General features: G+C 39.4%; 1 protein-coding gene across 7 annotated transcripts in view; it reads right to left on the bottom strand.

Annotated features, from left to right (window-relative positions):
- Nucleotides 1–25,080, bottom strand: part of CSGALNACT2 (chondroitin sulfate N-acetylgalactosaminyltransferase 2) — a 92,125-nt gene that overhangs the window by 30,766 nt on the left and 36,279 nt on the right. For 5 of the 7 annotated variants that reach the window (XM_077124524.1, XM_077124525.1, XM_077124527.1 and 2 more), the window contains exon 7: nt 13,088–13,169. In XM_077124524.1, coding sequence (XP_076980639.1) covers nt 13,088–13,169 — 82 coding nt within the window. Of the gene's footprint in view, nt 1–575; nt 3,884–13,087; nt 13,170–25,080 lie in introns of those variants that run through there. The other 2 variants (XR_013161325.1, XM_077124526.1) reach the window with 2 other exon arrangements.

Here is a 25,080-nt window from a genome sequence, read left to right as displayed (position 1 = left end):
AAGACCTAAACAGAGAGACAAATCATGTTCGTGGATTAGAAGACACAGTTTCATGAAGATGCCAATTCTCCTCATAGTGATCTGTAGATTCAATAAAATTCCAATCAAATTCCTTAATGTTTTTGTGAAAATTGACAAGTTTATTCTAAAATGCATATGAACAGTCGTGGCACTCTTTAAGAACAAGGTGAGGAGACAAACTCTTCCAGATACCATGACTTGCTCAAAGCTACAGTAACTAAGACTGGGAAATATTGGGAGGTGTCGGACAGAAAGTCTGATGGAGCAGCAGAGAGCTTAAGAATCAGACCCGGACATGGGTCTGAGAGAGTCATGGGCACTGGAGAGTCAATCGTGGGGCTACAGGTCAGTGAGTGAAGCTGCAGGTCACAGGAAGTGGGACTGGCAAAAAGGAAAATGCGATACTTCACATCACACATAAAAACCCATTCCACTTAGGTTCACTGGGAAAAGCAAAGATATGCAAGAGGTATTCAGAAGATAATACAGGAAAATTTCTTTAAGTTCTTCCCTATTAAGAGTGATATTATAATGGAAAAAGACTAACAATCACATTAAAATTAATCATTTTTATTCATCAGAAAGTACTATCAAGAAAGAGTAAAGACAAGCCACATCCTGGGAGAAGATATTTGCAAACACTTAACCAACAAAAATTGGTATCCAGAATATGTGAAAAAATCCTTTGAAGTGACAAATATAACAGGGAGACCAACAAATTGTCTAAGAGCAGATGGAATGCAGGAAGGCCTATGTCCACTAGGTGTCAGAGCTAATCTTAAGGCTACCAAATTACTAAAAGAAAAAAGGAATTTTATGGTAGCCAAGGAATTTTACTCTAAGTTTCTGTGTTCATAACCAATAAAATATTTTTACTCTAAGTTTCCACATTCACCCTAAATAACCTTCCTCTTGTCTTTGTCTTGTGAAAGCTCCTTTCCACTTGCAGTTTGGAAGATGCCCTGATTCATGATTATTAATTGCTTGAAAAAATTAATCTAAATTAACATCTTATGTAATATTTTAACAGAATAAAATAAGCAAAATGACTGGAAATGCAAATTATAAGTACAACTCATGCTACAGCCCACTAGACTGGCAAGAATTAATACGCCTGACAAACTTAAGTACTGGCAAGGAAGAAATGTCAACTCTCACACAGTGCTGAAAAAGCAGCCCATTTTGGAAAGTAAGTTGAACCTGAATACAACTGATGATTTAGCGTTTTTACTCCTAGAGAAATTCTCCCACACTTCCCATAGACATGTACTGCTGTGTTCATGACAACACTGCTTGTTGCTATGAACTATTGTTGCTATAGCAACAAATGTTGTTGCTATTTGTAATAGCAAAAGCAAACAGCCAAGAAACTAGAAACACCCCAAATATCTATCCATGGTAGATTGAATAAACATTGTAGTACAGTCATATAGTGGAATACTATTCAGTAATAAGAATGAACTTCAAAAACATAATACTGAATGAATGCAGAATGCATAATAAAATCATAATGTATATAAAATAAAAAAAACAGGCAAAATTAAACAACATATTGGGTAGGGAGGTATACACAATCAGGAAAACTGTGAAGAAGTGAAAAACTATCACAAAAATCAGGCTGGTGATTCTATTGATAGAGAAGGTACAGATTTGTGGCCCAATCTGGGTAGCTTGTGCATTGGTGTTCGCTTTACTATTTTCTAAAGTGCAAAATTACATGTTATAAACTTTTCTGTATTTATGATGCTTTACAATAGAAATAAATTAAGTTTTCATTAAACTTTTGGTAATAAATAATTTATTGGTACCGTTTAATGTCAGAAACATAGTAATGTTTCCATTGCTTAACTTCCATCTTCAAATAAAAAACTGGTTGAAAAAATAACAGGACAAAAGGTAAAATCATTTGATTCTGTCAGAAAAGAAGTGGCAACTTAGTTTTGCAAATAATTACATTCTCTCACTTTAAGTACCTTAGTTCATTGGCATTCATAATGAATAACAACTTGTTTGTATAAGAAAGGACAATAGCCTGAATAATCCTGTAGAGAACAATTCACATACCTGGAAACATGCCTAAGTGCTACACCAACTTAAATGTTCTGAAAATAATTAGTAATGATTACTGTGAAATTAAATTCATGTAGCACCCAGAGTTTGGAATTTGGAATATTTCAGATGACATTTACTGAGCAAAACTTGCAATGTTTTTTCTTCTCTGAATTTTCAGTTTATGTACAAATAGAAAGAATTCAATATAGGTTGCTCTTAAAAGCCAAAGGTTAAAAAATTTATGCCTGCGTTTTACTCCATCTCCAATTTCTGTATCTAGTAACTGACCCTATGGTAGAAGAGCCTTGTGTGATAAATAACATGAATAGTCCTACTGAATATAATTTCTTATTCACCTTATCTCATTACTATGATTTACGCCTCAATTAAAACATAATTCTATCTGTAATAATACAATGTATTTATCTAAAATATACTGCAAATCAGATTTCTCTTCATACCAGCCCTCCCTCCTCCCTTTTACCAAATCAGTGTGATCTTGTTATACCTTATCAAATTGTTGTTTTCCTTCCCTCTAGTGAAACCCTTTCTCAACTCATATATAGCAAATACAATTTCCCCATAGACATAGTGTATATTAACATATTAGAAAATAAAGGAAAATAAATACACATGGATCCATGTTAAATGAGACAATGCAAAGTAACAAACAAATAAAACCACACCATGCTCACTGATTCTGAGCTGCCACAAGAAGGCTCTGATGTGGCCTGGCTTATATAAAGTGATGTTCTCAGACACAGCTAGCATCTAGTACTACAACATCAACTGTCTATTAAAAAGTTCCATGTTTCTTTCTGTGTGTCCAAAACAGTTTACAATAACTGACTAATTTTGAACATGATAATAATGTAATAACACATTATTTTTTTTTATCAAGCCATAGTTCTATCCTAAGTATTTTCTACTATTACTCATTTGTTTAAAAAGACATTCAAGGGGCTAAGTTAAGGGGTCTTGATTTCTGCCTTCTCTTGTTTGGATGAATGATTTCAGATGTGTCATTTATTACTCTCTACCTCAGCAAAAAAGGATGTTTCAAGCAATTTATACATGATCTGCACTTAAAAACCAAGCAGGTTTACTGAGAGGGCAGCCGGTGAAAACCTCCGTAACCCTCTATGCTCTTTGTAGGGCCCTGCTGGTCCTGATTTGCCCTCAGCACAGCACGTTTAACCATCCAGCCGAGACACAAGCAGGATGCATCCTGGGCACGGGAAGCGAGGGCTGAAATTAAGTCAAAATTACTTTTGGGACAAACACCAGATTTAAATTTCTCAAGTATTCTATAGTGTAATATTCTCAGAAAACAGGCTTTGTATTAAAAAACTTGGTTTTCCCTCTCATATCAAGTTGAACGACTACAGGAAAGTAATGTCTGAAAGAACACAGAAAATAAAGACTTTGTCTCTAAAAGAGGCACTGCACCTGAACTGGAAGTAAGGCTAGATAAATAGTGCTGGTTTGCGGCCGAGGCTGCAATGTATTCCTCCCTGCTACCCAGCAGCCTCGCTGTTTGTTCTGTAGGCCTGTTTATGAAGATGTGTCTCTATCTCCTCCCGGAAGACCAGCATCCCCAGGTGGGAGTGGGAAGCCTCGTTCATGGCCTTGGACTGGATGCACATGCGGTACTGCTCAGGTGCCAACTCGTCGGCACAGCGCTTTTCATGCCAGAGGTGGAAAAGGCCAGGAACTGGGGTCCGAATCACAATAAGTTCACCATGTAAGTACTTCCTATAAAGATGAACATCTTCTCCACCCCAACCTTTGACTTCCATGTCAAATCCACCTGCAGGATCAAAATTGGCACTATAAGAAACTATACAGTAGCCAGACCATAGTCATACACAATAAAGATCAAATGTTCTGTTTCATGCAAGATGGCAGAGTACAGCGTAAAGACGCCTGGTGTATAGGACTGATTTCCAACTTTGGAAGTCCAGTTACCAGTTAGACTCTGGTAGGCTGTTAAGAGTATCAAAATGTTATTAGACTTGATGATATCATTAACATGGTGCTGTAAGATACCCCCTGGAAAAGTCTCCCCTCAGAATCAACCAATTAAATAACAAATCCCACTTGCTTGGGACTCTGGAGGATGACAGAGACTGGAGAAGGACACTATAAACACTGAACTGAATAAAAAGAAAAATAATTTCCAAGATCAGGTAGATGACCCCTCCCCTTTACTCAGTTCCGCAGGTTAGGAGTAACACAGAGGCAGCACAGTTGGGTCCCTCCTGCCCTGGATATAAACTATGGAACAGTTCCAGCAGCAAATTAGAACCCCATGCATGTTCAGACACAGGGACCCAAATTCACAGAGACTCAGGGCAGAACACAAGCTGCTGAGGAGTGATGCAAACAAAAGTGCCCCCTGGGGAGATAAAAAGAGAAAGACAGCAACATCAGGGCAGAACTGTTGGCAAAAGTGTGCGCACTCAATCCTGTCTCTGTTGGCTGGGCTATCTAAATGCAAAATGGACCTTTCTGGATTGATCCCATTTGGGTCCCTGGGGTGGGTTACCCTAACAGGAAGAAACAGGCAGAAAAGCCTCACAGACAAATCAGTAAGAAAGGACAGTCCCAGAACTAAAAAGTGTAAGGAAAGAGGGCACTGAGTGAAGGGGAGAATTTAAACAAATCTTAGGAGCTGGGGAGAAAATTCTGCACAAAAACTAAATAAACAGATCAAGATTTCTGGGAAAGGAACAGAGGAAAGGAAGCCTTACTCCTGGAGGTTCAACAATTGCACAAAATGTGCAATCTTAAAAACTGTATGGCATATCCAGGACAAGAATCAGATGAAGAGGAGTTGAGGAAATCTAAACAGTTAAAACACAGGCTACTCTAAAGGTCCAGAGTAAGAAGAGCCTTAGTGCAAAGCCAATCAAAAATAAAACCATACGCAAGAGGGAGAAACTGACCTTCAGAGTAAATTTACCAAAATAGTCAGATGCCCAGACATCAACAAAAAATCAAAAGCCACACTAAGAAACATATAGCTCAGTCAAAGGAATAAATTAAAACTTCAGAGGAGAACCAGACTTTGGAACAGGTAATTGAAGAAATTCAAACAAATCTAAATCAATTCAAAAGGTGAAAGAAAATATGGATAGAAATAAACTAATGGTAGCTATAGGGTTAAAGGATATTAAAAAGACAATGGGTGTTCTAGTTTGCTAGCTGCTGGAATGCAACACACCAGAGACGGACTGGCTTTCAATAAAAGGGATTTATTTAGTTGACGTATAGTTCTTCAGAGGAAAGGCAGCTAACTTTCAACTGAGGTTCTTTCTTACATGGGAAGGGACAGGGCGGTCTCTGCAGGCCTTCTCTCCAGGCCTCCGAGTTCCAGCATCTTTCTCCAAGGTGATTTCTTTCTGCATTTCCAAAGGCCTGGGCTGAGCTGCAAGTGCTGAGATAAGGTATGCTGAGCTGCTTGGGCTGTGCTACGTTGAGCTCTCTCATTTAAGCACCAGTCAATTAAATCAAACATCATTCATTGTAGCAGGGCACACCTCCTAGCCGACTATAGATGCAAACAGGAACGGATGAGGTTCACATGCCATTGGCTCATGTCCACAGCAACAGAACTAGGCACTTTCACCTAGCCAAGTTGACACCTGAACCTAACTACCACAATGGGTGAGCATAAAGAATTTGAAAGTATAAAAAAAACATAACAAATTATGGGGAAGAAAGGCACAAAAAAGGAGATTAAAATACACTAGAGGCAAGCAAGAGCAGATGTGAACAGGCATAAGAAAGAATCAGTGAACCAGAAGACAGGACAAGTGAAATCATACAGTCAGAAGATTAGAGAAAAGAACAGCAAAAACTGAGCACTCTCTCAGGGGCCTGAATGACAGCATAAAGTGCACAAACATACATGTCAAGGGTACCCTATAAGAAGAGAAGGGAAAAGGTGCACAAAACGTATTTGAGGAAATAGTGGCCCCAAATTTCCCAACTCTAGAAAAGACATAAATATGCACATCTAAGAAGCACAAAGTATTCCAAACAGAAAAAACCCTAACAGACCTACTCCGAGACACATACTAATCAGAATCTCAAATACAAATGATTTAAGGAAAATTCTGAAAGCAGCAAGAGAAAAACCATTTGTCACATATAAGGGATCCTTAATAAGATTAAATGCTGACTTCTCATTAGAAACTATGAAGGGAAGTAGGCAGTGGTATGATAAATTTAAGGCACTGAAAGAGAAAAACCGCCAGCCAAAAATGCTTTATCTGATAAAATTGTCCTTCAAATATAAGGGAAAATTTAAAATACAGATAAACAAACTGAGGGAGTTTACCAACAACAGACCTGCCCTTTAAGAATGACTAAAGGGAGCACTGCAGGGTTGAAGGAAAAGACAGGGGTGAGTGGCTTGGGGTACTGTGAAGAAGTGAAGATCTTCAGTAATGGTAACTAAAAGGGTCAATGCAAACGCCAACAGTATTGTATCCTCAATATACAACTCTACTCCTTAATTCCTACAAGAGTGAGAATACAACTGAACAGGAAAAATGAATACTTCCTGGTAATGGACATGTAAAATCAGTAAAATGGGACAAAAACAACATGAAGAGGGGAAATGGAGGATTAAGGCAGAAGAAAACACATATGCTATTGAAGCTAAGTTGGTATTTTTTCAAATTAATAAGTAATAAAAACACCAGGATAACCATAAATAATTTTTTAAAATATGGAAACAGAAATTAGAAATGGATCAGTCAGATACATCACAAAAGATCAACTATATAGAAAACTGGGTAGCACTAAAGGAAAAGAAAGACAAGAAAAGTATGACACATAAAAACCACAGGACAGCAGAGCCCTCAGGAGTAGGTGGACAGGGAGACGACACAAGGAAGTAAGCCAAGTCATGTTCCCTAAATGCGCAACCCTCACGCATGGAACTCCCACTCTGCGATCCCACCCACATCCCACAGACCTAAACCCCATCACTTGCCTCCCTCACTGCATTCCAAGTGCCCCTGCCCCAGTTGCTCCCCCCACTCCACACAGCCCCACACCTCACCCCGTCCTGTGCATGTGTGTACACCTGCCCCAGCCCAACCCACCTCTCCAGTACAAGCACACAGTCTCACCCCATCCCTCCCAAGACATGCGCACCCACGCCCAGCCCTTCGATCTTCCCCTCCCCCTCCCGTTCCCTGCCTATCTGGGCTGCAGGCATTTACCTTCATGCCTGGGCTACAACTGTCCCCAGCCCATACAGTCCCCTGCCCCCACTGAGCACTATATTGTGTACATCAGTGTTGGCCCCTTCTCCCAGATCCACACACGCGCATGCATGCATCCCCACCATGCCCACCCAGTTCTGGGCAGGCACTGACCTGTGTAATTGAGCCTCATCCACCCCCAGCCCATGCAGGTGCAACCCCATCCCACTGCCCCTGAGCTCTATGCACGCGCATATCAGGGTCCCACCTCCAAACCCGTGCACGCCCACAGCCACATTCTCACCACCAGGCACCCATGCATTCGTGTACCAACCTCTTGACCCCTGCCCTGCACACATGTATACCCTTACTCTACCCCCTGGCATAAGTATCTTGCTCCCAAACCCAGCAAGTGCTCACATGCACATCTGTGCTGCACAGTTCCTGCCCTGCACATGCATGCACCCAGCTCCAATTCCCCCACACTTGCACACCCCTGCCAGGGCCCCACCTTCCTGACATTATCCACCCTTGACCCTGTCCTGTAACCACTGCGACCTGTGCCCTGCCCCTACACACCCATACCCTGCCCTCCCTGTGCCTCGACCTTTGTGCCCTGTACCCACACCCTGATACCCATGACCCCCACGCTCCACGCGCTGACCCACATCCTGCCTGTGCACCAGCTCCTGTACATCCGCATAGGATCTGCCTCCTGCCTCCTGCCGTACTCTACCCAGAGGTACGGAACTATTAAACTCTACCACCAGGGAAACCCCTGGAGTGTGTCAAGCATTAGGGACACCCAAATCAACAGGCCAAGCTCTTGATCTTGAGGCTTCCTCTTGTGAAGCTTATGTATGTAGTGGAGAAGCTTAGCCTACTATAGGTATGCCTAAGAGTCACTTCCAGAGGACCTCTTTTATTGCTCCGATGTGGCCCCTCTCTCTTTAAGCCCAACTCTGCAAGTGAAATCATTGCCTCCCTTCTACATGGGACATGCCATTCAGGGATGAAAGTTCCCCTGGCGGCATAGGAGATGACTTTCAGAGATGAGCCTGGCCCTGGTAGCATGGGATCAACAATGCCATCCTGACCAAATTGAGGAAAAGAAGTATAACAAATAAGGTGTCAATGGCTGAAAGAGTTAAAATAGAATTGAGGGGCCACTCTGGAGGTTGCTCTTATGTGAGCTTCCGTTATACACTGCTATCTTATCATAGCTTGCCAAAACCATTCCTGCCAATCCTAAAGAACCCCTAGGGCATTACATAAAACTCTATGAAGGTTCCATGTACTAGGGTAACTTTCCAAAACCCTACAACTTCCAGATGGGTCCCTGGACTAGGTAAATCCTGAAATGCAGAGGAGCCGGCCTCTCCAGAACATCAACTAGTTCTATCCCCCTATTCCATATTATCAACAGCCTCTTTCAACTTGAAAAAGCTAGAATGGGCATAGCTCAAATACTAAAGAGAAAGATCAAAGGTGATGGTGGTGTAACACAGAAAAGGTAGAGTTTAACAAATGGGTATGATTGCTGAATCATTGCACTGATATTCCCTTTAATCACTAGTATCTTAGAACAGCTAGAAATAAAAACTTAAAATTGTGGAAATGTAACCATACCAAATTCTGAAACCTGTTGTACAACTAATTATTGAGATGTCTTTGAAATTTATTACTTTTTTGTATATATGTTATTTTTCACAAAAAAAGAAAAAAAGTCAATTGTGATGATAAGTGCACAGCTATATGATGATTGTGGGGGAAAAATAAAAAAGCCTCAGAAAAAGTAGAATGGGCACAGCCCAGTACCTGTAAAGATTGGGAGAAAGATCAAAGGAGAAGGTGGAATTATAACAGAGAAGGGTGGCTTTAACAAATGTGTATGACTGTTGAATCATTATATTGATATTTCTGTTAGTCTCTAGTGTTTTAGAGCAAGAAGAATGAAAAACCTAAAATTGTGGAGTTGTAACCCATACCAAACCCTGAAATCTGTTCTATAACTAATTGTTCCAGTGTGCTTTGAAATTTATTGTTTTTTGTATATGTGTTTCTTTCACAGTTAAAAAAAATAGCAAACTAAAAAACAAAACCAAAGGACAAAATAGCTGATGTACTGCCTTTACAGTAATAACACTGAATGTTAATGGATTAAACTCCTCAATCAAAAGACACACAGTGACAGAATGGATAATAAAGCATGAACCCCAACCTTAAGTTGTTCACCGAAGAGACTCACCTAAACCCAAAGGCACAAAAAGGTTGAAAATGAAAGGATGGAAAAAGAAATTCCAAGCAAACAGTAAGCAAAAAAGATCTGGGGTAGCTGTATTAAGATTGGATAAAAAAGACTTTAAGTTAAAAACTGTTACAACAGACAAAGAAGGACACTACCTATTAATAAAAGTTGAAATCTATCAAGAAGAAATAGCAATTATAAATATTAATGTACCTAACCATGGTGTTTCAAAATACCTGAGGAAAAAAAAATTAGCAAAACTGAAGGGAGAAAGATGATGCCTCTAAAATAATACTGGAGAGTTCAATCCACCACTCTCATCAATGGAAAGAACATCCAGATAGAAGATCAATAAGGGAATAGAAATTTGAATAATATGGTAAATGAACTAGGCCTACAGGCTTATAAAGAACACTACTGCACCACCAAACAGCAGAATGCACATTCTTCTCAAGTTTACATGGCTCATTTTCCAGGATAGATCACATGCTGGGTCACAAAACAAGTCTTGATAAATTAAAAAAGACTGAAATTACACAAAGCATCTTCTCTGAACATAAAGGCATGAGGATGGAAATCAGTAAAAGGCAGAAAACTGGAAAATCCACAATATATGGAAGATAAAACTCTTAAACAATCAGTGGGCCAAAGAAGAAATCACAAGAGAAATCAATAACTATCTTCAGATGAATGAAAATAAGAACACAACATATTATTCCTGTGGGTGCAGAGCTACTGTGGTTGGAAACTTTGGTTTAGGCTATTTCAATTGAGATGTCACCCACACCATTCAAGGTGGGTCTTAATCCTTTACGGGAGCCCTTTATAAGGATAAAAGATAGAAAAAGCCCAGAGACCTCAGAAAGAAACCCCCAGAGAGAGATGAGAGAGAAACACCCAGAGAGTTCACAGAGGGAGAAAAACCCTAGAGATGCTAAGAGAGGACCCATAGATGTTCAGAGAGAAAGACACTGGAATCAGAAAAACTGAAAGCAATGGAACATTAATCTATATTTCTTCTCTTGACTGACTTCAAAGGCAACTGTATAAAACAACATATACAGAACTGTATTGCTCTGCCTACAACTTTCAGAAATACAACATATTTGACAGTAATAGCACAAAGGTGGTAGAAGGAAGCAAAGCTATACTGGAGTAAGGAAATGACACTGTTTGGTAGCTCAAGTCTACAGGAATGAATGAACAGATCCAGAAATGGTAAACAAGAAGGTTAATAAAATGAACTGTATAAAGGGGAAGAGAGTGCTGGGACAACTAGATTTCCACACGCAAAAGAATCAAGTTAGACCCCTACCTCACACCATATATTACAAACTAACTCAAAATGGATCAACATTCTAAACAGAAGTGATAGAACTATAAAATTCTTGGACGAACCTTATGAGTAAATCTTCACAACCCTGGATTTGACAAGGATTCTTATATATCACACAAAAAGCACAAACAACAAAAGAAAAAAGAGATGAACTGAACTTCACAAAAGTTAAAAACTTCTGTACATCAAAGGACATTATCAAGAAAGTGAAAAGATGACCTACTGAATAGGAGCAAACAGTTGCAAATCATATGTCTGATAAAGGTTTAATATTAGAATACATAAAGAACTCCTACAACTCAAAAACAAGAGAAACAACCCAGATAACAAATGGGCAAAGAGCTTGAACAGACATTTTTTCAAAGAAAATATACAAATGGCCAACAAGCACATGAGATGATCATCCAGTAACATTAGTTATGAGTGAAATGCAAATCAAAATCACAAAGCGATGCCACCTCATACTAACTAGGATGGCTATTATGAAAAAATGGAAAACAGCAAGTGTTGACAAGGATTCGGAGAAATTGGAACCTTCATACCCTGCTGGTGGGAATGTAAAATGATGCACTCACCTTGGAAAACAGTGTGGCAGTTCCTCAAAATGTTAAAAATAGAATTGCCAATGACCCAGCAATTCTACTCTTACATAACAAAAATTTAGACATGAATGTTCATAGCAGGATTATTCATAATAGCCAAAAAATGGAAACCCAAATATGTATCAACTGCTGAACGGATAAACAAAATGTGGTATATATGCGTACAAAGGAATATTATTTGCCTATAAAAAGGAATGACATACTGACACATGCTACAACATGGGTGAACATTGAAAACATTATGGTGAGTGAAAGAAGCCAGATATCAAGTCACAAAAGACCACATATTATATGATTCCATTTATATGAAATGTCTAAAAGAAGTAAATCAATAGAAAGTAGATTAAAGGTTGCATGGGATTGGGTGAGTGTGGGTTCATTGGATATGGGAAATGACTACTAATGGCTATGGGGTTTCTTTTTGGAGAGATGGTAATGTTTTAAATTTGACTGGTGATAGCTGCACAATCTTGTGAATTGTACACTTTAAAGAGATGACTTTTATCACGTGATTATATCTCAATAAAATTGCTATAAAACAAGAGATAAAGGAACTCTAAGCATTTTAGACACTACAGAAAAAAATGGTACAAAAATAAACATGTTTTGGAAGGATTCTGAATACCTATAGTTTTATTAAGCAAACATTAGGGGACAAAGGTATTAGTTTCATTTAATTCTTACTGCCATTTGCTGATTTTCCACTTTCAAAGTGTTAAAATGATGAAGAGAGAAAACAGGTGATCTCCCAAGCAAATGGCATATATTATAAAAATGTACATAGCATATTTTATAACTTCTAATATGTTATGGAAAGGTAGCCACTGAATGAATCAGGAGACATGGAATCAAATTTCAGCTCTGCTTTATTAAAGTATTCTGACACTTTACTTTCTGCTGGATACAGAAGGAAGTTTAGACCAAATTCTTCAATGGCTATCTTTGTACTTACAGTAACAGACAACTAAGCCAGTTACTCCAAATTCCCCACTCTAACTTTCACCAGAGTGAAAGAGAAGCTCTTCTTTCATTTGTTTTATATATTTATTCATTTAATCTTTTTGGCATGAGCAGGCTCTGGGAATCAAACCCGGGTCTCCAGCATAGCAGGCAAAAATTCTGCCACTGAGTCACTACTGTACGGCCTCATTTGTTTTATATATTGGGATTTTGCACAATAGATCAACAGACAACTAAAGGGGAGTTTCACCTTAAAAAACATGTTCCTGGTCTAGATAATCCAGGACTATTTCCAGATATAACAATCCTTGTCTACACCATTAAAGTTATGACCTGTACGCAAAGTAACAGCCAAGATAGGGGTTTAAGTCAAACAGGTGTTTTTAAAGACTACAGGTGCTTTGATTTTAAAGAAAAAATTGTTAAGAAAATGTTATAATATTGTTTTGTCTTACAACTTCATTTCTGCTATTCAAAGACATTAATTATAAACCCACTTTGCTTTTTGTATCACCAGATTTCTCTTTTCAACTAACCTTAGACATTCATAAGTTAAAAGGTAAACACTCAAATCTTGGACCTTTTAGACAAATGCTAGGGTACAAAAAGAAACACCAAAGGTCCTATCCTTAATGTAATGTATACTTACCAATGGCCAAGAAATCTGATCGATACTGACAAGTCATTCCAAAGCCAAAATCTCGCCAAAAGCCAGAATCCTTTTTGTGAACCTTAAATTAAAAAAAAAAGTTTCAATTTAATCCTTTAAGAATGAAAAGTTTTAATCAATAATGAAACAAATTAAAATATTAAACAATAATTTTTTCCTATCATTTATGTGACTGATAGAAGATCACCTGCATTTATATTATTAAAACAAACAAAATAGCAATCCCCATGAGCAAAGGACCTTGCTATTTCAACTGAATTGAATTCAAGGGGCACACTGACATCAATAATGAATCAAACAATGTGGTGCGCCTGACCTCAAGGGACTTACATCCTGGGGGAGGATAATAATTACACAAACAACTCTAATACACTTGATAAATTCCGCACAGTAGACCTTTGATGGATACTTGCCCAGCTTCCACTCTCCACCCATTCCTGATTGTGTACAGTTCTGTTGTGGTAATGACCTGGCTCCAGCATCCAGGAGCTTCAGAGAAAGCTCTTTCCACTTGTAGCTTTAAGAAGGGCTGCGAGTATCCTACGCCTGTGTGGGAGTTTCACCACACTTGCTGCAGGAATTGGTTCAGAAATTGGCATCCGACCCAACTCAGGCCAACAAGCTGCAAAGGGACGTTTGTTGGGAACTTTGGAAAACAAAGTCTCCTTACTGTTCTGAGAGAGCTATCAGAAAAGACATTTGCTCTTTGTGGATGGTGCCTGGCAGGGAACACAAACTACCACCCAAAGGCTAAATCTGGCCTGCTTTTTGTTAGGTCGGGGGAACTAAACAGCCCTGCAAGTGGAGCTGCGGAGGCTGCGTCGCCCCTCCCAACACGACTTCCGGAACCGCCCCTCTCTGATGACATGACTTCTGGAACCGCCCCTTCCGGACACCTGATTCCAGAGAATCACCCCTTCCGGAAACCTGACTTCCGGAGATCTGCCCCTTCTGGCAGTTGCCTGACCCCCTTGCTTAAAAACTGCCCACGCCATCACCCAGGCGCTGACTCACCTCCCTCCATCTTGAATTTGGTGAGCTTAGCCCCGGAGCGCAGAAATAAACCCGCCCGTTTTAAATTTTCTGGTCTACCTTCCCTCTTTCTCACTCTTTCGCCTCCTAAACCGTTCACTTTTATTCTTTTTTTTTTTTTTAATTGTATAACATACATACAAAGCAAAGAAAAAAAGCAGTAATTTTCAAAGCACATTTCAACAAGCAGCTATAGAATAGGTCCCAGAGTTTGTTATGGGCTACTTACTATTCTGCCATCTCAGTGCTCTAAAACAGTGGAGGTTAGAAGGATTATTAATATGGTGATTCAGAAGTCATACTCGTTTGTTAAATCCTATTTTCTCTGTAATAGCCCCTCCTTCGATCCTTCTCCCAATCTATAGGGATCTTTGGGCAATGCCCATTCTGACTTTTTCATATTGAGAAGGGATGTCAACACTAAAGGATGGGGGGATGGAATTAATTGACAATCTTAGAGTGGCTGGTCTCTCTGGGTTTCAGGATTTATCTGACCTAGGAAACCTCCAGGAATTATAGGTTCCACAAAAGCAAACTTAATATATGAAACCTTAATAGCATCTCAGTTCATGCCCTAAGTGTTCTTAAGAGTCAAGAGGAGTAATGTTGGTTGGGGTTTAGCAAACCATGGCAATTAGTACCATCTAACTGAAGCTTGTTTAAGAGTAGCCTCCAGATAGACCCCCATTTGCTCTTGGCCACTGATGTCTTACTTTATAACACATCTTTTCCTCCTTTGGGAAGGTGTTTATGGTGTTAGGGCTGGGTTCATCCTTGGAGTCACGCCCCACGTTCTCAGGGAGATTATTACCCCTGAATGCCATGTCCCACTAAGGGAGGAGGGTAATGATTTTCCCTGTAGAGTTGGGCTTGTCACGTCTAAGCAACAAAGAGCCTTCTTGGAAGCAACTCTTAGGCCTCATTATAGGTAGTTTTAGCTTCTCCCCTACAGAAAAAAGTTTTGTAAGGGCAAGCCTCAAAATTCAGAGCTTGCCTATTTCCTTGTGAGTCTCCAATGGTTGAGAAGGTACCAGATGGGAAAGTTTAATAGTTGCATATAGATACGTATTTTTTCCCCTTTCAGGCTCTTAAGGGATTTGACCAATACTTTTATCACCAGCCAGCCATAGTATGAGATATATTCTGGCATCACATTAAGCTATACACAATTACAAGGCTCTGCCACCTGCTTTTGTAACAGCTCTATTAGAACACAACCACACTTACTTACTTAGAAAATTGTCTAAGGCTGCTTTCATGCTACAAAGGCATATTAAGTAGTTGCGACAGTTACTGTATGAACTGCAAAACTTAAAATATTTAGTATCTGGCTCTTTAAAGAAAAAGTTTGTTGATCCCTGGTGTACAGTATAGACATGCAACTTGTAACTGTTATTGTCATTTTGCCACCATAAGGGAAACCAGCTTTAAAATGGATTTATCATCAAGGAAATCCAAATAGAGAAAGAAAAATGACAGGGCTGTGATGGCAATGAACCCCCAGAATGCCAGATACGGTCTAGGAGTTCGGGCAGAGCAGTGAACACAGCTGATAAAGTCCCTGCCATCATAGAATCTTCGTTTTGGTGGGAAAATAGCAAACAAACAAATATGTATTTCCATTGGTAATATGTGCTAGGAAGAAAAATGCAGGATACCTCTATAGAGACAGAGGGTCAATGTACTTTGGATATAATGACACAAAAGGCCTCTCTGAGGAGGTGACATTTGAGCGGGTACCCACATGAAACGGAGTGAGCTATGCAAACGTGGAGATCATTCTAGGTGAAGAGAGCAGCACATATAAAGGCTCAGAGGCAGGACAGCAAGGAAAGAACAGAGAGAATGAGGCCATGGGGCCAAGGAAGGGCTTTTCGTAGTTTTCAAAGATATTATTTAAAAACAATTAAAGATACCCTGGCCATTAGAGAAATGCAAATCAAAACCACAATGAGATATCATCTCACACCCACCAGAATGGCCATTATCAACAAAACAGAAAATGACAAGTGCTGGAGAGGATGCGGAGAAAGAGGCACACTTATTCACTGTTGGTGGGAATGTCAAAGGGTGCAACCACTGTGGAAGGCAGTTTGGCGGTTCCTCAAAAAGCTGAATATAGAATTGCCATACGACCCAGCAATACCATTGCTAGGTATCTACTCAAAGGACTTAAGGGCAAAGACACAAACGGACATTTGCACACCAATGTTTATAGCAGCGTTATTTACAATTGCAAAGAGATGGAAACAGCCAAAATCTCCATCAACAGAAGAGTGGCTAAACAAACTGTGGTATATACATACGATGGAATATTATGCAGCTTTAAGACAAGATAAACTTGTGAACCATGTAATAACATGGATGGACCTAGAGAATATTATGCTGAGTGAATCCAGCCAAAAACTAAAGGACAAATACTGTATGGTCCCACTGTTGTGAACGGACATTCGAGAATAAACTTGAAATATGTCATTGGTAACAGAGTTCAGCAGGAGTTAGAAACAGGGTAAGACAATGGGTAATTGAAGCTGAAGGGATACAGATTGTGCAACAGGACTAGATACAAAAACTCAAAAATGGACAGCACAATAATACCTAATTGTAAAGTAATCATGTTAAAATACTGAATGAAGCTGCATCTGAGCTATAGGGTTTTTTTTTGTTTTTGTTTGCTTGTTGGTTTGTTTGTTGTTGTTTTTTACTATTACTACTACTTTTATTTCTTTTCTTTATATTAACATTTTATAGCTTTTTCTGTTGTGTTGCTAGTTCCTCTAAACTGATGCAAATGTACTAAGAAATGATGATCATGCATCTATGTGATGATGTTAAGAATTACTGAGTGCATATGTAGAATGGTATGATTTCTAAATGCTGTGTTAATTTCTTTTTTTTCTTTCCGTTAATAAAAAAAAAAAAAAAAAAAAAAAAAACAATTAAAGATATTTCACCTTTTCTAAAGGGTTGCACTCTAGTGAACAAAAGGATGGAGACAGCTCCCCCACTGCAATGGCGAGAATGCTAAGAAGATAATACATAGTGAGTCTGATAAAGTTTAGTTTATGAGAGGAAGATAAGGAAGTTATTTCTGACTGCTTCTCTTTTCTAAGTGAAATAAGAAGCATGATAAATAGAGGAGTGGTGAGAGGTGCTGGGAGGTGCAAGGAGAATCAGCTTGGAAAGCTGGTGGACACATGGACATAGCAAGGGACCAGGTAGGGAAGTGAGTGCATATGCAGAGGTGGCTGATAATGACTTTCCTGAGCTGGGCAATGTGGGCTCAGTTGGCCCACAGGCAGCAGGACACTGACCTCTGGCCCAGAGAGATAAACAGGGTCCCTGAGATGAGGGAGCAATATATGCCATGTCAGATGGCTTGGACTCTATCCCAAAGGCAACGGGAATTTTTCAGTCAGAGCAGAGGCACAGTAATACAATCAGATAATGTTCTTGGAAGATTATTCTGGCTAGATTATAGAGCAGAAGCCAAAGAAAACAAGAAAGGAGGCAGGGAGGTCAGTTAAGAGGCAATAGCTATAATCTGGGAATGGGAATCTGATGATGTAGACAATGGGGATATATATACAGAAAGAAAAATGGATGGAAGAAAAAGTCGTAGGACACAGAAACGACAAAAGTCAGCAAGTGACTGACTGGGGCAGGGATTGGGGAGGAAGGATGAGAAATTAAGGGTAGAAACCAATTTCTCACCTGGACTACTGGGCATATGACAGTGCCACTCCCAAAGACCAGAAGCATGGAGAAAAGGCCAGCTCAGAGAGAAGGCCCAGTGAGGAGCTCGGTAAGAAGGAATTAGAGGTTTCTGTAAGGCAGTCATGTGGAAATGCCTGTAGATAGTAGGGATATGAGCAATATGAACATCTGTAGAGGAGGCAAATTTGGAAAAGACTGATAATATGTTGTGAAAAGCTGCTGTGCAGAATGGGAGGGCTGGCTGGAAAACCAGAGCTTACCAGGTACACAGAGCACTTGGATGAAAGTGGTGTTGATAAATGCAGTATATATTTTCCTTTTCTTTTTTATTTTTACTAGGGGGAGGGGTGTGCTGGTTTGAAATGAAGTATGCCCCCTAAGAAAAGCCATGTTTTAATATAAATCTCATTTCTTAAAGGTAGAATAATTCCTATTCAATACTGTATATTTGAAACTGTAATGAGATCATCTCCCTGGTTGATGTGATTTAGTCAAGAATGGTTGTTAAACTGGATTAGGGGATGACATGTCTCCACCCATTTCAGTGGGTCTTGATAAGTTTCTGAAGTCCTATAAAAGAGGAAACATTTTGGAGAATGGAGATTCAAAGAAAGCAGAGAATGCTGCAGCACCATGAAGCAGAGAGTCCACGAGCCACTGACCTTTGGAGATGAAGAAGGGAGACGCCTCCCGGGGAGCTTCATGAAACAGGAAGCCAGGAGAGAAAACTAGCAGATGAAGCTGTGTTCGCCATGTGCCCTTCCAGCTGAGAGAGAAGCCCTGACTGTGTTCGCCATTTGCCTTCTCACTTGAGAGAGAAACCCTGAACTTCATCAGCCTTCTTGAACCAAGGTATCTTTCCCTAGATGCCTTTGATTGGACATTTCTTTAGACTTGTTTTAATTGGGAATTTTCTCGGCCTTAGAACTGTAAACTAGCAACTCATTAAATTCCCCTTTTAAAAAGCCATTCCGTTTCTGGTATATTGCATTCTGGCAGCTAGCAAACTAGAACAACGGGGAACGGGAAGGGGCTCCTTCCCCTTCTAGAATGTACACCTCCCTAAGGGCAGGTCTTTGTGTCGAGCTTGATCATTTCTATATCCCCAGCACCCAGAACAATGCCAGGCACATGGGAGGCCTTCAATAAATATCTGTTTAATGAATACATTTATAGTAGCACAATATTAGAGACAGAAGCAAGACTAGACTCTAACATTTTTAATTCCTAGTGAAAATATAAAGTGCAAAGTATAAAAGACCTAGGCCAAGATAAAAGAATCTCTATAAACATCCACTCTGACATTCCCATTCTAGGCCCAATTATGATTTTTACAAATACTGTGCCTTCATTTAGAACTTCGTTTCTTCAAATATTCTTCAAATTGCATCAGACCTGGGGAAAAGAATCACTGGTTTTGTTTGATGTCTAAAGCAATACGTGTTGAAGAAGGAAGAAGGAAATTAAAATCTCCCCTAAACTCCTGATGGTTAATTTCGTCCTGTTTTTTTTTCTTCTCCTAAGCATACAGGGGATGCAACTATTTACACACACTTTTTCGTGAACACCAGGTGTGTGAATCCAATTGCCAACTTAACAGAGAGTAACTTGCATGTCTATTATGCAATACACACAGAGTATGGTTCAGGTTGAAATCCTGAGCTTTCCCCAGCACTGTTCCTTTCTCTCTCCCACTCCTCGTATCTAATCCATCAGCAAGCTCTGTCAACTTAATCTCTAAATCATATTAAAAATTTTCTCCACAATTAATTGCCCTCACCCAAGCCACACTCATCTCCCTGGTCTACTGCAAATCCTAACTGGCTGCTTCCAACGGGATGTGCACACAATCCAGCCACCACACAGCAGCCAGAAAGCAGACACTAGTCTTCTAAACCCTCTAGAAGCTTTTTATCACACTTAGCACACAAACCCTTTACATGGGGTTATGAACCTCTACAGGACCTGGCCCAGCTTTGTGTTCCCCTCCTGTGTGTGCCAGTCATCTCAGGAAACACATCAGCTGTTCCTCTGCATGGAATTGTCTTCCCCAGCCACTGACTAGCTGTTTACCTCCTGTCACGTGGATGGCTCCTTGAACAGCCACATCTCAGAAAGGCCTTCCTTGACCAAACCAACCACAGTAACCACTTACTTTTTACAACTCAGCCTGTGTTTTATTTGTCTGCATGGCATTGCATTTATTATCTGATTTTGTTTTCTGTCCCCTCCTGCCACAATAACAGTTCTTGAGGGCAATGGCCATGTCTGTCTGGTTCTGGATGCTGGATGGGGCTTCAAGTATACAACACATACTCAGGTCCTTTGATGAATTCAGATAGCAGAGAGGCAATGTATGTGGCACAGGTTAAGAGTGGGGACGTGGAGCCTTCCCCCCTGGCCAGCTGCACTCCCTGGGCAATGGACAACACAATCACCCAGCAGTTCCTCATCTAGGCATGACAATACCCACCTCAGAGGGTTGTGAGCACACGTGAAACCAAAAGAAGGCTCTGTGTGCAGCAAAGGGCATAAAAAAATATTAGCTATTACCATTGAAAGAGTGCCTAAAATATACACATATCCTTTCCCATTGTTTACTTTTCACTTTCCTTTATATTTACACTGCTATATTTACTTTGTTTATACTTCATATCTTCTTGATATGCAATATTCACTACAGTACACAGTTTAGCTCAATTTATCATTTTGTCGTTCTACTTGCTTTTAACACTGTCCTTACCAAGTACACTGCTACCCTAATCCTTCCCTAAGGAAAGAGCCCTGGAAGTGGGGATTACTGGATCAGAGGGATGAACCTAGTTTGAAAACTTCTGACCCAGAAGGCCCAGAGGGGCAGCCACTCACCTGCCCCAGAGCAAGTGGGAGGGCAACCCTCCTACTAAGCCTTACCTGCAAAGCTGCTCATTTTATTTTGAAAACACAATTTTACAGCAGAAAAGAAAGCATTGCACTACTGTTTTAATGTTCATTTCTTTTATTACTAGTAAGGTTGACTGTTTAAATATGTTTATTGTGAATTATTATCAACTGTCTTTAACCAATTTTTTTCCTACTGGGTGTATTTCTATTTACTGTTCATATTTCTTTAAATATTATGGAAAGCAAGATTTTGTCTTCTGTTTTAAGTGATAAGACTGAAGATTAGAAAGATTAAAGAACTTGCAAAGGTCACTCAGTGGTGAAAGAATCTGAAGTGGAAGTGCTTAGACATATTTCTCTACACATCTAGAATGAATCAGCATTCAAATCATTCTCCCCTCACATCCTCTCAAATAAGACAAGAATATTAGCATGTTTTTACTTTTCTTTTACTCATTTGTTGAGTCCATCTGGCACTTTTGGAACAATTGCAGATATACAGAAAAGTTGCAGAGATAGTAAATAGGGTTTCCATACCTCCCTAACCCAGTCCCCGCTTCCCCAAATGCTATCATCTCACACTGTGGTGGTACATTTGTCCAAACTAAGGAGCCAACACAGGTACATCGCTATTAACTAAACTCCAGGGTATTATTCAAACTCTGGACTTCATTCCAATTTCACCAGTTTTTCATTTAATGTTCCTCTTTCTGTTAAAGTGTCAGTCCTGGATTCCACGACACATTTAGTTGCTGTCTCCTCAGTTTCCTCTGCTTTGGGACAGTTCTTAGGCTTTCCTTGTTTTCATGACAGTGACTGTTTTGAGAATACCTGGTCAGGTATTGTGTAGGATGCTTCTCAGCCTCCATCTGGGTTGGTCTGATGTTTTTCTCACAGTTTAGGGGTAAAGGGTCCTCCTCAACACCTCATATCTGGGTGCCTGATATCCAAAGGGCATCGCTACTGACAAGCACTTCACCACCAGCTTAGGGCAGTGTCTGCCAGGTATTTCCACTGAGAAGTCACTATATTTCCTTTTCTATGTTTCCTTATCTTAGCTTTTGGAAATGAGGGACTTAGCTCTATCCTCTAGAGGGAGAGTGGCTATGTTATTTACATATCAATGATAGATTTACTTATCAATAAGAGATCAATAACAGAATGGCTTTCATGGATATTTTATACTTTGGGTTATAATCCAGGACTTACATCACATATTTGCTTGCTCCAATTGCTCTAGCTTTGGCTGTTGGGAGCTCTTTCAGATTGGTTTTGTGTCCCTCTAACATGTTTCTACTCCTTGGCTTGTGGGTTCCCTGTCCCAGCCCTAATATTAGAAACTAAAATTTGGGTGCTGGGTGTTCTCATTGCTACTGGGGTGTCACTGGTTCTAGGCTCTCTCAGTGGACAGAGCCAGGAAATTTATCTGCATATGCCATGTGTACACCATTTGACATTTTAAATCCCAAAATGCTATTTTTCTTTTTTTATTATGTGTTTCAACAATAATTATTTAAAGAAAAATTTTGCCATTATTTTTTTGTTCACCACTATTTTATTCTCAGGTCTCCCCCCACCCCCGTCTTTTTTTTTTTTTGGGTGCATGGTCCAGGAATCAAACCTGGGTCTCCTGCATGGAAGGTGAGCATTCTACCACTGAACCACACGTGCACCCTCAGGTCTTCCCCTTTTAATGTGTTCACTTCTTATTCTGCTGGACTAGAAAAAGTCTGAGAAAAGTAAACTTTGAATCCTTGAATGCTAAAAAAATGTCTATTTTGCCCTCATACTCAAATAGTAGGTCGGATATGGAATCTACAATCAAAATTATTTTTCTTCACATTTTGCAAAGTATTTCTTTATTGTTTTCTAGCAGCGATATTATAAAAAAGGTGAATACCACTCTGATTCTTACTCCTTGGTGGATAAGCTGCGTTTTGCGATTTTTAGTGTCTGAAAGTTCTTAGGATCATCCCTTAACTATACTATCCTCAAAAATGCCTGAAGACTTGTCTTTCCTTAGCCTTCCATTTCCCCCCTTTCAGTTCTCTTTTTTCTTTTCCTTTTTTGAACTCCTATTAAAGAGTTTGGGAGTTTCTAGCTTAATTCTCCATGTCTCAATTTTTCTCTCACATTATCTTTTGGTCTTTCTGCATTCAGCAGTCGGCTTGTCTTTTGGTTTACAGATCTGTTTTCAACTATGACCATTCTACTATTCAGCCCATTTACTAAGTTCTATATTTTCATAATTTCCAAGCTCTTATTTTTTAATAACACATCTTGTCTTATGAATTTAATGTCTTCTCCAATCTCCTTGAAGATATATTTATTTTAAAGTTGTTTACTTGTGTTCATTTGATCATGTGCTAATTTTTCTGTTTATTAAAATCCGGTCCCTTTCTTTCATTAGTGTTGGTTTCCCTCAAATGTTTGGTCAGCCTTGGTTTACTGCTACTCATTTTTATTTTAAAAATCCATGGTTTTTGTGAAGGGTAGAGTGCCCTGGAATGGGTTCACCCCAAGTAAGGGGACCACTTAAAAATAAATAAATAAATAAAATCTATATCTGTTGGCTTTGTTACCAGGGCTTATGTCTAGTAACAGTGAACAGGGCAGAACATGGTCTTTGATGAACAGATCATCTTCTGAGTCCAGGGGCTCCCTCTTCATCCTGCAATTCAACTGTTTCCCAGGCCTCAGCACTGCCTCCCCAGCTCCAGTGACTGCATGACTGCGTTACTCTGCTCAGCACACCCTACTCAATGGATCCCTCCCACTCCCGTCTTCTAGGCGCTCAGAGGACACAAAGCAGCCTCATCTTCACTCAGTGTTCTCCTGTACAAATTCCAGACTCTTCTTTCCTCCATGCTATTCCACCATCAATCCCATGCCAACAGTTTCTATCTTATGGAAATTTCTCAAAATTTATGTCTGCCAATGGCATTTCCCTCATTTTCTAATACTACTGTGGATTTCCTTTTTTTTTTTTTTAAACATCTTATTATGGCAACATATAAAGGATCAACTTGCTATCTGAACCATTTTTTTTTTTTTTTTTTTTTTTTTAAAGGAAAGACAGAGAGAAGGAAGGAAGGATAGAAGGAAGGAAGGAAGGAAGAAAGGGAAACATCTTTTAAACATTTGCTTGTTTTATTGTATTCTGTTTCTCCGTTTTTGGTACATGGGCTGGGGCCGGGAATCGAACCGAGGTCCTCCGGCATAGCAGGCAAGCACTTTGCCCGCTGAGCCACCGCGGCCCGCCTGAACCATTTTTAACAGTACAATTTAGGGGCATTAACTACACTTACAATGAGGTGTTACTACTACCACCATCCATTACCAAATCTTTGTTATCACCCAAAACCGAAACTCTACACCCATTAAGCAATAATGCACCCCCATCTGCCCTTCCCTAGCTCTTGATAATCTATAATCTGCTTTCTTTATGATTTTACTTATTTTAGATATTTCTTTTAAGTGAAATTATACAATATTTGTCCATTTGTGCCTGATTTATTTCACTTAGCATACTATTTTCAAGGTTCAACCATGTTTTAGTATGTATCAGAACTTCATTCCTTTTTATGGTTAAGTAATATTCTAGCATATGCATATATCACATTTCGTTTAACCATTTATCTGTCAATGGACACTTGGATTTGGATTTCCTTTTTAATAATTTATTTTCACAAAAGATTTGGGGTATGAGAAAAGGCAGATGTGGCTGCTCAGTTTGCCAGTTTGACCCCATTTGAATCTATATTCCTAAGTAACGCTGGCTTACACATAGGTTAGGTGTGTGTGTATACACATGGGCTTTGCCAAGTGTTGGTATCAAGATAACGCCAGCCTCATAAAATATAATAAGATCATGTACTAATATTACCTGTGCCTTGAAAATTTGTTGGTGAAAATATCACCAACAAAATATTGTAGTTATGCGGGGTAATTTTATGCTGTCTTAATTTTTTGAATGGTTCTTGGTCTCTTCAAAGCTTCCATCTTAGCTAATGTTACGTATTTTATGAATTCTCACCTTTCCTTTTCTTTGGAATTTTAAAAATTTACCATATAAAACTGATCTCTCTCAATGTTTTTATATCATAATTTCCAATGTTGGCTTTTCTCTTTTTACCCTGAATCTATTTTCTTTATGATTAAAAACATTTTTTTACACATAAAGAACAAGCTAACATTTACCAAGCTACTATTTTAATGTTTCATTTATTTTTGCCTTTATCTTTCTTTTCTCTTGCTTTCCTTGGGGTTATTTTTAATTTTTTTCACACCTTAAATAGATATCTTAGTTCATTTACTTCAGTTCTTCCTTAATGTTAACT

Source organism: Tamandua tetradactyla, chromosome 13 (assembly GCF_023851605.1).
Source record: "Tamandua tetradactyla isolate mTamTet1 chromosome 13, mTamTet1.pri, whole genome shotgun sequence".
Lineage (NCBI taxonomy): Eukaryota > Metazoa > Chordata > Mammalia > Pilosa > Myrmecophagidae > Tamandua > Tamandua tetradactyla.
The sequence above is the reverse complement of the archived record's forward strand: the minus strand, read 5'-3'. Positions and strand labels throughout refer to the sequence as shown.